The sequence below is a fragment of the Notamacropus eugenii genome, chromosome 1 (assembly GCF_028372415.1).
Source record: "Notamacropus eugenii isolate mMacEug1 chromosome 1, mMacEug1.pri_v2, whole genome shotgun sequence".
Lineage (NCBI taxonomy): Eukaryota > Metazoa > Chordata > Mammalia > Diprotodontia > Macropodidae > Notamacropus > Notamacropus eugenii.
Genome location: NC_092872.1, coordinates 434,335,876 through 434,352,404, shown reverse-complemented (window position 1 = coordinate 434,352,404; position 16,529 = coordinate 434,335,876). Strand labels below are relative to the sequence as shown.

Genomic DNA, 16,529 nt, shown 5'->3' with positions numbered 1-16,529 from the left:
GACTTTCTCCTTTCCTTGGATATATAGCATATTGATAGAATTCATTCTTCCTGAATGAAAAGCAGACATCAAGTGGTAATTAAGGAATCACATTTTTAATAAAATTCTAATTCTATTTTCAGATGAAAGAATTTTACATCTGCAGGACTCAGAATGAACAGAAATCTCTATGGTTCACTTTCTTAGGATGAAAGGCTAATAATGCCTGCTGTCATAGGAAGAATGATCGACTGCAATGCAAAGTTTCAGAACTTTTTTTTTCATTTGCTGTTGTGCTATCTCTTTTTCAGCTATGGGATCACCAAAAGAAATCTCCTTCTCTGACATCACTGAAAACTCTGCCACTGTTAGCTGGACAGCACCCACTTCACAAGTGGAGAACTTCAGGATTACATATGTCCCCATTGCAGGAGGTGAGAGAGTCTGGGGCAAAGAGGAAAGAATTGAGACACCCTGGAAATTTGGGGTGAATCAGGAAAAGGAACCTGATGCATTCTGGATCTCTCATTTTGCTGAAGGGAAGAAAGTTCCTCCTGTTTTTCTCCTTTTTGAGACTAACTCTGAGAAAGCTAACATAAAATAGCCTTGGTAAACTCTATAGTCTTAGAATGTCAGTGTGGAAGAATGAACGAATGAATGAATGAATGAATGAATGAATGAATGAATGAATGAATGAAAAGAACTTATTGAAGTTTACTATGTGCCAAACACTATGCTAAGTACTAGGGATACAAGTAGAAAAAGCAACACAATCCCTGCTTTCAAGGAGTTTATACACTAACTGGGGGAGAAAACAAATCTAAGTCCAGCTACAGGGCAAATAGCAAGGTCCAGGAGTCCTTAGGATACATCAGCAGATTAGATGGCAATGTATAGTGTTGCGTCTAGAGGAAGGAAAAGTATGGCTGCTAGTAAGCCCCAGAAGACCTTGGACAAATGCCAGGATTTGTTAGTCCTCCACTTTATCATAGTTGGTGATTCCCAACTCATTCAAGTGGTGTAAGCAGGAATGCCCCTCTTCCCAGCAGGCTCCCTAGTATGGATTCTTGGCAGTCCTGGGTCAGGGAAAAGATTAAGGAAAGGCAAAGGGGGATGGGTGCTTTAAAAGTCATTTACTCTAACCCTCTCCTCAGTGCATGAACTCTTTTAACAACCTTCCTCTCGAATGTATCTCACAGGTTGAAGATATTGTAGGCTTCCATTTATGACACCCAGATCTCAGTGGTTTAAAACTAGTAAGACAAAGGCTTTGATATTAATTGTGGGAACCATATCCCTAAAGGCCCCTAATCTGAGGAAACTGTGTGTCTATTAATGGGTAGATTGCTCTAGGTCATCCCTAAATGTAGACAAGTGCTAACTCCCTAGATGTACTCTTTCCTCATCAGTCCTTTAAGAGTCAGAGTCTTTTCAACTCACAGGACCACAATAGAAGAGTCATTTTCCTTTTCTTAAAAAGTAAACCTATAGGGCCCTATGACCCCAAAGCCTTTGTCCCAGGCAAAAGCAGTTGGAGACCTTATTATGAACTCTCGTCCACCCACCACTATGAAAATGAAGTAATCCATTCATTTATACAAAAAAAGCACGTAGAAATGAGAGGACTCAAAATTCTCAGTGTTGTTGACCAGAAGAAAGAACATGCCAAATACAATCACTCTCTCCTCCTATACAGTGTCTACAGAGTCCCAACTCCTGAGTAAACAATAGCTAATATTAGCTCACCGATATTTAGCACTTTAAGGTCTACAAAGTGCTTTGCATATGTTATCTCAGCTGATTTAAGTTGGTGATGGGACCTTCTCAGGCAGAAACCAGTATGTTCATAATACCCAGGCCAACATGTTTGGTGGATAGAATATCTAACACAGACAGTTTGGAAGACATTCTGAGAAGAAAAAATAAACTGTACCACATGCCAATCTGCTCCTGAAAGAAGACTTGCCATTTTAAGTTTGTTGTAACTTTATAGTTTTTTCTCTCCAACCTAAGATTATTTTGGCATATGTACCAATGGAAAAAACATTTTAAGAAAATAAAGCTTCTTCACTGTAAAGCTGGGAGCCAATGATGGTTTTAAGGAAGTAATTTCTTTTTGAAAAATGTACAGTTGTATTTCAAAGGCTGGTGTGTGTGTATGTGTGTGCATGTATGGATATGTGTGTGTGTGTACACATGCATGTGTGTGTGTAGACAGCTACCTAAAAGAGGGGGCAGAGATTCCAGCCTCCCCCATGGCTCATCTGATGCCAGTTTCTTTTGCTGTGTTCCAGGAACACCTTCAGTGGTGACAGTGGATGGAAGCAAGACTCAGACTGGGCTGGTGAGACTGATGCCTGGAGTAGAATACCTTGTCAGTATCATCTCAATCAAGGGCTTTGAGGAAAGTGAGCCTGTGACAGGAACTCTCACAACAGGTACCATTTCATCAAGCAAAATGTCCTTTCCCATGGCTTTATCCTCGTCTTTCTGACAGCATCTTCTCTCATATCACAGCAACAGAGGATATTTGTAATCCAGTACATCTTTTGTTCCCTGACTCTTGACTGCTCCCTTAAATTTTAAAAAGTGACATTTACTAAGCACCTACTGTATGTAACATACTGTGCCAGGTGCTCAAGATTTCCCTGCAACATTAATATTCCATAAAAAGATAAGCTCACTATAAGGGAGCTAAAATGTAAGGTGGTGCCATAACTGGCACAGGAGAATCTTGATGGCAGCTAGAAGGAATTGGGAAGAAAGCATACCTTTATAAAGTGCCTACTATGTGCCAGGCCCTGTTCTGAGCACTTTATAAATTATATTTCACATGGTCCTCAAAACAACCCTGGGAGGTAGATGCAATTTATCCCCATTTTACATTTGAGCAAACTGAGACAGACAGAGAGCTAAGTGATTTGCCCAAGATCATATAGCTACTAAGTATTTGAGGGTTTATTTGAACTCTGGTCTTCCTAACTTCAGGCCCACCTAGTTGCTTTCAGGAATAGTGGATAGAGTGTTGTATTTGGAGTCAGGGAAAAATGAACTTCAGACACTTAGTGGCTATATCACCCTGGGTAAGTCACTTAGCCTCTAATGACCTTTCATGTCCCCCTCTCTCTGATCTTTTTCTCTTCCTCTGTTGTCTCTCCCCCCCTCCATTCAATCATAAGTTCTTTGAGGGCAGGGACTGTCTTTTTTATTTGTATTCATAACCCCAGCACTGAGCACAGTGAGCGGCTCATAGTAGGCACTTACATGTTTATTGACTACTATTGACAATTTCCTCATGTTTGAAATGGGGATAACAATAGCACCTGCTTCACAGAATGGTTATGTGGATCAAAAGTTATGATCCATGTAGCAAGTACTTTGTGAACTTTAAAGTGTAATGTAAATGCTACTATTAGAATGTGAGAATTTGGAATATTAGGACTGAAAGGAACCTTAGGACAGAGAATACCAGAGCCAGAAAGAGCAACAGATATCATATTAAGTCCAGTCTTTCCTCTGAAAAAGAAGGAAATAAACAGCTCTCTGTGACACAGTCCCCTCTTTCTCTTCAGCCCTGGATGGCCCCTCAGGTTTGGTGGCAGCTAATATCACTGACTCAGATGCCTTGGCCATGTGGCAGCCAGCCATCGCTACTGTGGACAGCTATGTCATCTCCTACAGTGGAGACAACGGTAATGTCAGAGTTTCTCTCCCTTCTTTCCATGGCACTTAAAACAGAGTTCTCTCATCCCACCAGAAATTTCATCTTTTCACTGTCATATTTAGGAAAGAACAAAAGTTCAATAGGTTAGTAATTTTGCCTTAGAGGACATTACTCCCGAGTCTACATTTGTTTCTTCAGAACCCTGGCTGAGGCCATCAAAGATTACTCCTCTGCTTGTTGTTAAGCAAAGCAGGAGAATATTGTGGTTTCATCAAGTGAATTCAGTAGGAACATTCCATCCAGGTGAAAAAATGAAAAGGAAATCTCTAGCATCTCTCTAATTGTCCAAGTTTTCCAGTTACTCGTCTAGCCTACATGGAGCCCATATCACTTTATCAACATGAAGGAGCCCCTTGGAAGAAGGTAGCTTTCTGGTCATCACTCCCCTCCAGAAGAGGGAGTGGAAGACCCAGAAGCTTGGCCCATAGGCCCAAGCTGATCTGGGGAGGCCAAAAAACATCACTATTCCACACAGAGTCCCCAGAACAAGTCAGCAACAGCAAGCTTTGAATTTGTTTTTAAATTCTTCTTCCTCTTTGCAACTACTAAAAAGAATAATCTGTGCAGGCCAGAGAAAGGGAGATTTTTTTCTGAATCCCTAGAGTGTTTTCTTATAATCCCAGAAATCCAAACCAAAAAAGTAAATGTTTATTCTTAGAAATCCAACCAAGAAATCATGATGGACCTCATGAAAATCAGGAGGGCAGGAATAAAGAAATATCTCTAACACTGATATCATTGTGGTTTGGTTTTCATGGGATTGTGTCTTGGGCAGAGAAGATAAAGTGAGATGATTAATTGCATCTCCTTAAGTAGATATTTTTGATCCTTCCACTTATTGTGTTGATTTAAGAGTTTTGAACTATTGGAAAGGGTTAGCAATTGAGGAGGGTGAGGGAAATAGTCCATGGAAGAAGACAGGAAATAGTGCAGATGAAGTGGAACTAAAGACTAGGAAGTCTACTTGCAAAGTTATTATACTGCCTTCCATTTTTTTTTTAAGTTAGCCTGGTTAAAGAACTACTTAGGTTTGTAACATGTGGAAAGCATCTTCTGTCCCCAACTTCACCTTCTGATTTCATGCCCAGAAAAATCCAATTTCATTATGATAAATCCTTTGTATCAGGCTTGAGAGAAATATAGGAATCTGAGTCCCTTCAGAAATCAAATTAGATTTCCCCAGAGGGTCACTAAAGGTTTTCATCTTCGAAGGAACTGAGTTTTCTGCTTTCCAATATGGTTAATGTCTCAAACTTCACTTTAACTGTCCCTATTCATGTCTTTGATGTTTAGTGCCAGAAGTGACTCAAACAGTATCTGGGAACACGGTGGAATATGCTTTGAATGACCTTGTGCCTGCAACAGAGTATACGCTAAGGATCTTTGCAGAGAAGGGGCCCCAGAAAAGTTCCATAATCACCACTCATTTCACAACAGGTACTAATTAATGTTAGCAGCCTTGCCTGAAACCAATCCTTCTTTGTGTCCAATGTTAAACTGCACACACCAGCATCAACAGAAACCATTAATGCTTATTCTTTAAAGACATCAAAAATAAACAAACTATGAGCCTATTCAGCATTTAACCGAAATAAACTTGTTCTCTCAATGGGAAAAGTTTTTAAGTGGAAAGCCCTTTAGGTAAAGATCAGTCCACTTTGACCCTAAAGCCAGCATTTTAAAGACTTGGCTTATACACGAGAAACCATTTGAAGGGATCTTTGCAAGTTAAGTTTTGCCAGATGCCCATTATAATTTTATACATCACAATCTTTTCATGAACTTTAATGAAATGGTGACTGTGTTTCTGCCAAATCTTATTCCCCAGAGGTAAGTGCCAACACCGATTTCTACCTGCCCTTTTCCCCAAAGACTCACAGTATATTAGGGCTGAAGAAAGGGACCTTATGGATCCCTAAGACCAAACCTCCATTTTACAGATGAGGAAAAGGAAGATCCAGATGCTGTTAGCATCTATGGTCACACAAGTAGCAAATAGGGAGGCTCTTGAAAAAATTCAAGGAGATCATAATTTTTGCCTCCATCAACATCCTAAGATCTCCACCTTCCAAGATCAATTATTCCAAAGTTTCAAGGGCTTTCAGAAGAGAATAGATCCCCTGGTTGTTATATGAATTTATGGAACTAGGATAATTTTCATGCTGGATCTACCACAAACTCCCTGTATGACTTTGGACAAGTCCTTTCCTTTTTTGGACTTCACATTTAACATTTGCAAAATCAAGGGATTTACATAAGATGTACGCTAAGATCCCTTCCAGTTCTGATGATTCAAGATTTTCTAATTCTATACATTTCTGGAAGAGGGGATTTAAATTAGGAAATCACGTGAGTGCCCTGTAAATTCTTCTTTTTAATGTTGGATATCAAAGTCACAAAGATGAGTCTTATGCCACCAGTCCCTCTGATTACATAGATTCCACATCATTTATTTCTCCATATTAAGCTCTTACCTTTGTAAAATTAAGGACAGAGACAGGGGGAGAGGAGATCAGATGATTTCCAAGATCATTTCTAGCTCTAACGTCCTAATATTTTATAGCCTACAGACAAAGCCTAAATCTATGATCAAGTTTTCTACAACCACCAACAGAAAGTTTATTCTACATAACTACTTCTAGTTACAATCAATTTATTTTTTTCCCTGGACTTAAGACAGCCTTTACATTGCCCATCCCAGAAATTGAATAATTCACGAATAATTCAAGAGTCCATGTACATGTACAGAAACATAAACTACTCAGATAGCCCATTCAATTTACCTATGAAGACATTTTTGAAAACTCCCCTAAGCAAATATTCCCCATTCACCTTAGATCTGTACCAGCTGATCAAGCCACAGCCTCATCATGGGTGATTGGCAAGACTCAGATGTCCTGGGTCTTCCTAATCTACCCAGCATTGGTATCTTGCCATATTCCCTGACATTGGCTCTCTTCAGGAGCCATCACGGACAATTGTTACATTTGTCATAGGATATATGAGTATTGAAAGGGATATTCAAGATCATTTGTTCAATTCCATCATCTTCCAAGGGGGACAAACTGAAGCCGACAGAGAGAAAGAGCTTGAGCAAAGCCATACAATGACTTAGTAAAGGAGTAAGATTGACAATCGAGGTCTTTAGGTTCCCAGTCCAAGAATGTTCTAATGCACCATTCTGCCTCCTCTGTTATTAAATACCTTGTCTTTTCTAGACCTAGATTCTCCAAGAGATTTGGTGGCAACTGAGGTTCAATCAGAAACAGCGCTGTTAAAATGGAAGCCTCCTCGTGCACCTATTACCGGTTATCTCCTCATCTACGAATCAGTGGATGGAACCATCAAGGTACCTGAACAACTTGTCACTGACATTATTTAGCACTGAGATTGTCTCAGATGTAAAAGAGAAATAAACAAGTAACTAATACAGTAGAGTATTGTACTTGCAGTCAGAAAGATGAGTTTCAAGTCTGTCTCAGATACTTCCTAGATGTGTAGCCCTAGGCAAATTACTGAAACTCTCTCATCCTCACTTTCTTCACCTATAAAATGTGGAGGATAAGAATAAGAATACCTATGCCATAGAGTTGTCGTAAGGATCAAATGTTATTATATGCAAAACATTTTGCAAGCTTTAAAACTCTACAAAGTATTTTTTGTTACTGTTATTATATAACAGTAAGTCATCCTTCTATAGAGAAGTAAAAAAAAAATACTTTCCTCATCTCAAGGCAGCTAGATGGTACAGTGAATAGTGCTAGGCCTGGAGTCAGGAAAAACCAGGTTTGAATCTGGCCCAAAACACTTACTAGTTTGGCCAAGTCTCTTAGCCTCTGTCTGATTCAGTTTGTTCAACTATAAAAGGGAAATAATAGAACCTACCTCCCAAGGTTGCTGTGAGGATAAAATTAGTTCATATTTTTAAAGTACTTAGCACAATGCTTGGTACATTGTACAGCTATATAAATGCTAGCTACCATCCATACTATCACCATCATTATTACTATTACAGTTCTTTGAAGTAGATGATACAAGTGTATAGTGAGAACTGTTTTTTTCCCAAACTGGGGCTCAGAAAATTTAAGTGACTTGCTAAGAACCACATGGCAGACAGAGGTGCATAGGGTGCTGGGCCTAAAGTAAGGAAGACTCATTTTTGTGAGTTCAAATATGACCTCAGATATTTGCTAGCTGGGTAACCCTAAGAAAATCACTTAACCCTGTTTGCCTCAGTCTTGTAAATGATCTGGAGAAGGAAATGGCAAATCCCTCTAATATATTTGCCAAGAAAATCCTAAATAGGCTCATGAAGAGTCGGACATGATGGATAAATGACTGGTTTAAGGGCCACACAAGCTAACAAGTGTTTTAAGTAGGTCTCAGACTCAAGTCCCTTGACTCAGTCTAGTGTTTTCACCATTCTACTCAACTCCAGATCCTGTAGGCCCTCCCTGAATCTGGTGGTCCTTGGATACTTTATGTGTTTTGGTTTTTTTTGAGGAGAGAAATATTTCTTCTTCTGCCACATTACAGAAACATGTACTTACATTTTTAAGATGTTAAAAAAAGTTTCACTGACATTAAAATATACCAAGTATAGAAAAATGTAGCTAATTATCTTTAGGGTAAAAAAAAATCATAATTTTACTTAAAACTTCATAACTAGCGAAGGTGTGATGCAATTAGGTAAGTCTCCACATAATTTAGGGAAGTGGCAATATCCTCTTCCTTGGCTTACAGTGATCAGTCAGTGGATCTGGGGATGCATATGTGCATAGTGGCCCATCAGTGCACAACCCATCCATCTATACCTTTGTATCCTGTGTAATTCTTGTCAGTCTTTTTGTGGTCACACCGGAGAATTTGCCCAATGCTCTGATAGTCTTCCTCTGGTTCAAGCTGTCCAGCTGTTATCTCTGGTGCTAAATGACTGAGCCACTTTCTTTTCCAATCAAACATGTCTTTGATGATGCCTTTTCTTGCAGAAAGGTCACCACTGGTTATATGCTGCTTATGCCCATCATTGCCATTGTCTTTTGTTTTCCCTGTGTAGTCTTCTTCCCCAGGTATATGCAGCTAAAGTCTAAGAAAATCAGTATTCTAAGCTATACAATATCATACATCTTGAGATGGCTTTCAAGGTCTTTATAAAATAAAGTCATGTAAAAAGGATAATGATATTCATTCAGTCAGTCATTTATTCACTTGGTCATTATCCTAATACCAACCTGCCTCTAAATTGCTTAGAAAAGTTTTTTTTCTAAAATAGCTATGGGCAACTGATAAGTAACTATCTGGTTACAATGTAATGAATACAGTAAGATACAACAGCATATACCTTCATAAACCTTCAAGGTAACAGACATGAAGGACTCAGAAAGTTCATGGATATTAAATGAATAGTCAGAGACATTTTCTATCCATTCCTAACCTGTCCCAACAGGACCCAATGTTATAAATGCTGTTCAAAAAATAATATATGAGGGAGAACTACAGTGTTGGTATCATTTGTATTTTGGTTGAAAAGGACAATGAATATGATATTTAAAAAGACTGAAAAGGGGGATTCCATGATGCATGATAACTGTAATGTATATTTCACACAACATTTTTATATTATAGTTGTCTATCTGTGTTTTTCTTATCACTCTACTAAACTAAGATGCATGATAGCATCTTCTCTATTTTTTTAACTTCCTAACACCCAGCACAGATTTGGTGCTTAGTGAATGGCAGATAAATAACTGAATGAATGAATAACATAGGGTGAACTCGCAGAGGGGTTCACAGTATTAAGAAGAAAATCCTTTGAGACTTCGGTTTTTCATTTTGTGGGGGGAGAAGAGGAAAGAGATAAAACTTCATCAAGTTGATAATTTACTTCTTGAAGGTGTCTCTAGAGCTATACTAAGTTATTCATTAGCACTTAAGCAATAGACATTCACTCACTGGAATTTCTTAGACATGGCCAATTATCACAGCAAAGAACATTAAAATAGTCCAAATGAGGTGGTCTACAGACTCATTCTCTTTCTGGTATATTATTACCAGCATCATTTCTGAAGTATCTAGCCAGTTTCAGAAATCCATTCACTCGCTACAAGTGTTTATCTATATAGCCATCTGTTCCAAAACAATCTCTTGAGAGAATGCTCATAGCATTAGTGAGAAGTAAGCTGTATTTGAGTTGGGATTTCACCTCTGAAATGTTTGCCTTATCATATCTTTGCAAATTTATAGATAGACAGATAGAAAGAGATAGACTTAAATAGTAGATTTCACATAGTTGGTTCTTAACAAATGTGTGTTGAATGGTTGGGTTGATTTAATACAAAAACTGATTTATTAATACGAAAAATATCACTTTATATCTGCACAGTCCTTTCCATTTTTCAAACCATCTCACATATATTAACTCACTTCATCTTTTAAAAATTTCCTTCTGTGGTAGAAATGTAATATACAGCTAGAAATGATATACAGCTAGTTGCCAAATCTTTTGACTCTAAATCTAATGCTCTTTCCACTACGCCCCACAGCTTGGGACCCCAACCAAATTTTTGTGAAGCTTGCTTTTTTTCTAGATATGATTTCCCCATGTATTTTGAAGTTTCTTCCCCTTCCAAAGACATTCTCCGTATGGGGGCTGATTAGACAGTAGTTGACTCATTGCTTACAACACAAACCATATAAAGCCTAATGGTTTTGATGGTTTAACTAGTGATTGTGGAATTCTGTACAGTATTTCTTGTGTTTTTGAAAAGAGGAATGGGATACACTTAATTTAAAACCTGGATGCCAAATTTAAATTCTGGATCATACATCTAGAAATGGAAGGTAACTCAGATGCCATATTACCTAATAATTTTATTTTATAAGTTAGGAAAGTGACATCCAGAGTAAGTGATTTTTCCAAGGTTACCAAAACAAGTAACAGTATCAGAGGTAGAACCTGAACCCAGGTCCTCTGACTCTACAGTCAGTTAATTCTCTTCCTACATTCAATTCTATATGTGTCAGGATTAAGAGAGGGGAAAAAAGGATATCTTGAAAACTGAAACTGATGAACTCAGAAGAACTCAGGAAGATAGTCCACAAAGCCATGTTTGAATTACATGGGCAGCTAAAGTGTTGCCAGAAAGAGCAGTCATCTGTGCCAAAGAGCCACCTAACTCCTGGTTATGCCTTCACATTTAGAAAGAAGACATCCTTTAACACTGAATCCATGGCCACCTACAATTCAAGCCCATATCACCACTTCCTCATTAGACCTTATCTAGACTACTACCATAGCTTCCTAACAGGTCCCATTATCTCCATCCACTGCTCTTTTCATTCCAGTCTACCCACACTTCCAGAGGAATCTCCCTGTAGGACTACTAAATGGTATTTTAATCATTCACTTAGTTCTGTGTCTTTTACTAAACTGTAAGATCCATTCAAACTCCCCCATTCTACCCTTCCAATCTTATCTCCTACTGCTATCCTAAATGCGATCTATGTGCCAATCTACCTGCCAAGCAATGTAATTTACTCAATTACATTTCCTGACAAGAAGGCTATCTTTGATTTTCAAACCCTACCCATCCTTCAATTCAGTTAAGTGTATTATTACATACTCACTAGACTCAGAGATATGAAAATAAACAAAGTAAAAATGAAAATAGTGCCTGCCCTCAAGAGGCTTAAAGTCTACTATGGTACAACATAGAAACAGACTAGAGTGAGGAGAGAGCAGACTGCAGGTATGATGGAGCAGGAAGTACAAAGACATGCAAATGGGACATAGAATGTCAAGGTCAAGAAAAAATAAATAGCATCCTAGTAGGGCTACGTTGAAGATTATATTATGAAGGGGAACAATATGACATGAATCTAGAATTACAGCTTAGGGCTAGCTGGTAGAGGACTGTAAAGTTTGTATTTCATCTCAGAAACAGAAAGGAGTCACTAGAGATATTTCAGCAAAGGGTGGCATTAGGAGATTGTGTGAAAGATGAAACAGAGAAGAGAGATACTAACAATAAGATGATCAATTAGGAATCTATTGCAATAGTGCAGGCAAGAAGTGATGAGGGCCTAAAGGATGGTATCAATTGTATGAATGGGGAAAAAGGGACCAATGCAAGAAGCTGTTGTGGCAACTGTCTGAATGCATAGTTTGCTGATCTGTGTTGATAGATGGAATTTCCTCACCAGAGATTCCTCGCACAAATGAGATTTTAGGCTGATGACTTGGCTCAGCTCTGCCTTACTTAAATCCAATTCACATGCAAGTCAAGACATTACCCTTGTGATATCATTGAGTCTCTTTGAGAATGAAGAATTAAAACAACAGATTCTGCCAAATACACACACACACACACACACACACACACACACATATTTATGTACACATATCCCTATGTATTCATGTATATGTCCACATATGTTTTCAAGGGAAAACCAAAAAATTATCGATTCAAGAACTTAAAACTGAAAACAAAGAGATAGAAAATTCTATCAATAATAAAATAAAAAATTTTCTAAGAACCTAAGCTAATAGTCAGTTCTATTCATTAGGGAACTCTGCTTTGCGAAACAAAAAAGAAAGAATGCAGAAGTCTAATGTTGTTTACTGTCTTCCTAGGAAGTCATCTTGGGACCTGACACAGACACCTACAGCCTCACAGAGCTGAGCCCATCCACGCACTATACAGCCAAAGTCCAGGCCTTGAAGGGAGCCCTGAGGAGTAAACTCAGTCAGACCATTTTCACAACAAGTAAGAAGTGTAACTGCAAATGGAAAGAAGGGTGTACATGATGGGGTTAACTCTGCTAGCGTTCCCCTGCTAGAGCATAAATAGCTTTCTATCAATTAGTTATTCAGAAATAGAATAGGCTGCCTCATAAAGTAGAGGGATTAGACCTGTTCTGCCTAAGCCCAGGGGGCATAACTGTGAGCAACGAGCTGCAAGAAGGCAGAACTTGGCTCCATGTAAGGAAAAACCTCCTAATAGGCAGAGCTCTCCAAAAGCAAAATGTGTGTGCTACCCTTAGAAGCAACAGGTTTCTCCGCCCTTGGGGTCTTTAAATGGAACTGTGTGCCCAGTTAGTGGGGATATTGTAAAAACCAAAAATTGTAATTGGTTAGGAATGTGTCAGACTGGATCATGTCTGGTGTCCTTTCCCATATTGAGATTCAGTGAATTAATGATGTTTTAGCAGGGATTTCATCAGTGGGCAGAAAGTTGAACTTGTTGACTTCTAAAGTATGTTCCAACAGAATTCTGCAATTCTCTGATAAGCAAGATTTAAGTTTGATTAAACTCATTCCTGTTCTTCCACCTTCTTACTTCACCTACATACGTTCACTCTATAAGCTTTTTTTTCTGTGTTCTTAACTCATAGCTGGACTCCTCTACCCATATCCCAAGGACTGTTCACAAACAATGCTGAATGGTGAGACAGCCTCTGGCCTGTACACTATCTATCTGAATGGCAATAAGACCCAGGCACTAAATGTCTTCTGTGACATGACCTCTGATGGAGGTGGATGGATTGTGAGTATAAATGAAGTAGATCCTATGTCTTACCTTCATTTTTCTCGATGTAGTATCATCATGGCAATACTAAGTTATCAATGTAGATGTATCCAGGAGTCAATCATCCTCTCTTATTTGTAAAATCCCAAGATCACTATCCAACTGCCAAAGGAATTTTATTCCTAAATAATATCCTGGGAAAAGAAATTATCCAATCAGTCAGAAAGTACTTATTAAGCACCTATTAGATGTCAAGCGCTGTTCTAAGCACTAGAGATACAAAGAAAAAATGAAACAGTTCCTGCCTTCAAGGAACTTACATTCATTCAACTGAGAGAGACAGGAAGTACACCTATAACTATATGCCAAATAAATACAAGGTAATTTTGAAGGAACAGACTCAATCACCTGAAGGGGAATAGGCTTTGAGGACAGGAGATTGAGAAAGGGACACCATAAATAGAAGCCTAGAGGGATAGTGCAGCTCCAGCTAACAATGACTATTCACAGGAGTTGAAGTTCAAGGAAAAGTCATCAGTGAACCAGTAAGATGGAAGGAAGGAAATCCTGAACCCCCTTTTTCCTAGATGTAGGCACAATCCATTTTGAAAGTTCTTGAAGTCTTTCTTATCCTCATATCAGGTGGCTGGTGGTCTCCACATTTCCATACAGTCTCTCTAAGTTTCCCTTATGACACTGGAATATCTTAGACTTTGGGGAGGCTGAACTGATTATTTGCAGAAAGAAATTTCATTTTAGCTAGAAGGAGGCAGTTGAAATATTAATAAACCAGCTTATCCTTCTCAGAAGGTTTAAAATACACACACACACACACACACACACACACACGACTACTTCCCTGAGAATTGTACAAGATAAAAAATAGCAACAAATATGCAAATAATTCCTATAAAATCACATCCCTAAATGTTTACAATTAGACAATTAGGGAGAACAACTACTGAATTCTTGTGCAAATTTTTTCTCAGTGGCTCCATGAAGTGGGGGAGGAAGAATCTGAGATAAAAAAGAGGGACGGGATCAGTTCATTTCTTTAGCTCAGTGATGGTGAGTCAAGACAAACAAACATGACCTTTGGGTAGGGACCTTTGTTAATCAGAGTCAATAGTTGCAGTTATATGAGAAGAGGAGGTACACTAATGTATGTGCCTTGTAGCCTACACCTGAAACGGGTTGATGGAAGTGATGGCTCATCATCATTAGGAAGAGAGCAGTTGACTTTCTTTTTGCTATGGCTTCAATCACATCCTTTGTTGCAACTTCAGGCTCAGTGAAAATGATGATAAGGTAGCACAGTTCCTGGCACATAATAGGTGCTGCATAAATGCCTGACTGACTCTCTGCTAACGGGCTGACTTTGTATTGTGGTTTATACTTTCTACAAGGCTCTCACGTGTGTTTTCTAATTTGAGTCTCACAATATCCCTGTCTATAAAGTAGACCTGGAATTATCATTCCTAATCTACAGATAAGAAAACTAGGCTCTTTGGAGAACAGCATGGAGCAGAGAAAAGAAGAGAGCGTTTGGAATTCTCAGTTCTTCCCCTAATAGTTGTGACCAAGGGCAAAACATAATCCTTTAGAGCCTTCATTTCTTTTTTTTTCCATAAAAGAGGAGTAATATTTATACTATATGTACTATATATCTCATGGAATTGTTAAAGAAAGATCTTTATAAATATTAAGACACAATAATGTAATTGTGAGCTATTTCCTTCAATTGCATTAACATTCAAAGAGATTCTTATTGCCTTTATAGGTATTTTTGAGACGTAGTAATGGACGTCAAGATTTCTACCAGAATTGGAGGACCTATGCTACTGGATTTGGGAAACTCAGAGATGAATTTTGGCTTGGTAATCCTTCCCTGAACATTGTATGATTAATGTCTGAGAAAGACAACTATCATCAAGAAACTTCCTACTATCTCCCTTCTACCTCCTTTTCTTTTTTTTAAATTTGTGATATGGAGACAGAATTTTACTAAAAAGAAGGAATACCACCACTAGTGAATATCCGAAGACAAAATATTCCTTTAAAAACAAATTCATTTATAAGCCCCAGAGCATTAAAGGTGCCATTTAAAAAGGGTTATTTTGTTCTTTTCTCTTAAAAATGAATTCATCCTTAAATTCTTTCATTTAAGCATGTACTGAATGTCTACTATGTGCAGAGACCAATGCCTGAAGTTTCTGAGAGTATTAGATAAATTCTTGTCCCACTGCAAGGTAAAGCAAATTACAGGAAGAAGGATGGTCCCCCAGTTTCCTATCCATTCATTTATGCTTTATTATCCAACAGGGCTGGATAACATTCATAAAATCACTGACCAGGGGCAGTATGAATTAAGGGTGGACCTCCAGGATCATGGTGAGACAGCTTATGCCATCTATGATAAATTCAGCGTTGGAGATGCCAAGTCTCGCTATAAGCTGAAGGTGGATGGATACAGTGGAACAGCAGGTAGAGTCCAAGAGGGTTTTAACATGCAAATAAGGGAAATGTATAGGATGGCTCTTAGGGCAGATCTCTTCATCTTTTCAAACCAGAAAGGCTAAGGTTGGTATTTAAGAAGATGCGACATACTATGATGGCACAGGCTGGTGCGGGTCTTTAAGACTCAGAATTAATTATAAATGAGGACATACATTTGAACCCAATGAACTTAGGAAAAAATTCCTTCCCTGGAAGTTTTGATTGAAATATCTTATACCACTTAATGCCAGGGGAAGTTTTCTGAGGTTTGAAGTAGCCTTCACTCTGTTTCGAGATCAACTCTGAATCAAAGCACAATGGAGAATATGTGTCACTGGTCACAATGAGTATTACAAGGGTTGATGCTGGTACATGGTACCATGCAAGCCATCTCCCATTAGAAAAAAACAACTCAAGGCAAATGCATGCTCCCACTGAAGCTGATCCAGTTAAATCATTTTTGCATCTTGGAAAGAATCTGACAGGCTGATGAAATGCCCTGATTTCGTACTACTGGAATGTTGTAACCTCCAAAAGGAAAGCCATATTTTTATTCAGGGGATACCTATGCAAAAAACCAAAAGGAGCAAATTCAAGGGTGAGTGTAGTTGGATAGAAAGAAATGATGGGATTGCAACTCACAGCAAGGTCACATGGTCATAAAGATAACTAAAGACAAATTAGGAGCCCTTTTGGTCCTAAAATCGCATCAATACCCTTAGTTTTGCTACCTGACATTCTTTTTGTAAATGGGAAAATTTTCAGGCTTAAGCTATGCTAAAATGGCACTCAGAAATACCTAG

At 38.4% G+C, this 16,529-nt stretch overlaps 1 protein-coding gene and 1 long non-coding RNA gene across 10 annotated transcripts in view; one reads left to right on the top strand and one right to left on the bottom strand.

Annotated features, from left to right (window-relative positions):
• The window catches only part of LOC140519055 (uncharacterized), a 57,549-nt gene that overhangs the window by 14,487 nt on the left and 26,533 nt on the right, over positions 1–16,529 (bottom strand). The window contains exon 4 of the long non-coding RNA XR_011972080.1: positions 13,282–13,424. This is a non-coding gene — a long non-coding RNA (uncharacterized lncRNA). The remainder of the gene's footprint in view (positions 1–13,281; positions 13,425–16,529) is intronic.
• The window catches only part of TNC (tenascin C), a 114,959-nt gene that overhangs the window by 93,490 nt on the left and 4,940 nt on the right, over positions 1–16,529 (top strand). For all 9 annotated transcript variants that reach the window (XM_072631745.1, XM_072631737.1, XM_072631738.1 and 6 more), the window contains 9 exons: positions 291–413; positions 2,274–2,417; positions 3,552–3,671; positions 4,997–5,140; positions 6,922–7,052; positions 12,336–12,468; positions 13,097–13,248; positions 15,011–15,107; positions 15,553–15,714. In XM_072631745.1, the coding sequence (XP_072487846.1) occupies positions 291–413; positions 2,274–2,417; positions 3,552–3,671; positions 4,997–5,140; positions 6,922–7,052; positions 12,336–12,468; positions 13,097–13,248; positions 15,011–15,107; positions 15,553–15,714 (1,206 nt within the window). The remainder of the gene's footprint in view (positions 1–290; positions 414–2,273; positions 2,418–3,551; positions 3,672–4,996; positions 5,141–6,921; positions 7,053–12,335; positions 12,469–13,096; positions 13,249–15,010; positions 15,108–15,552; positions 15,715–16,529) is intronic.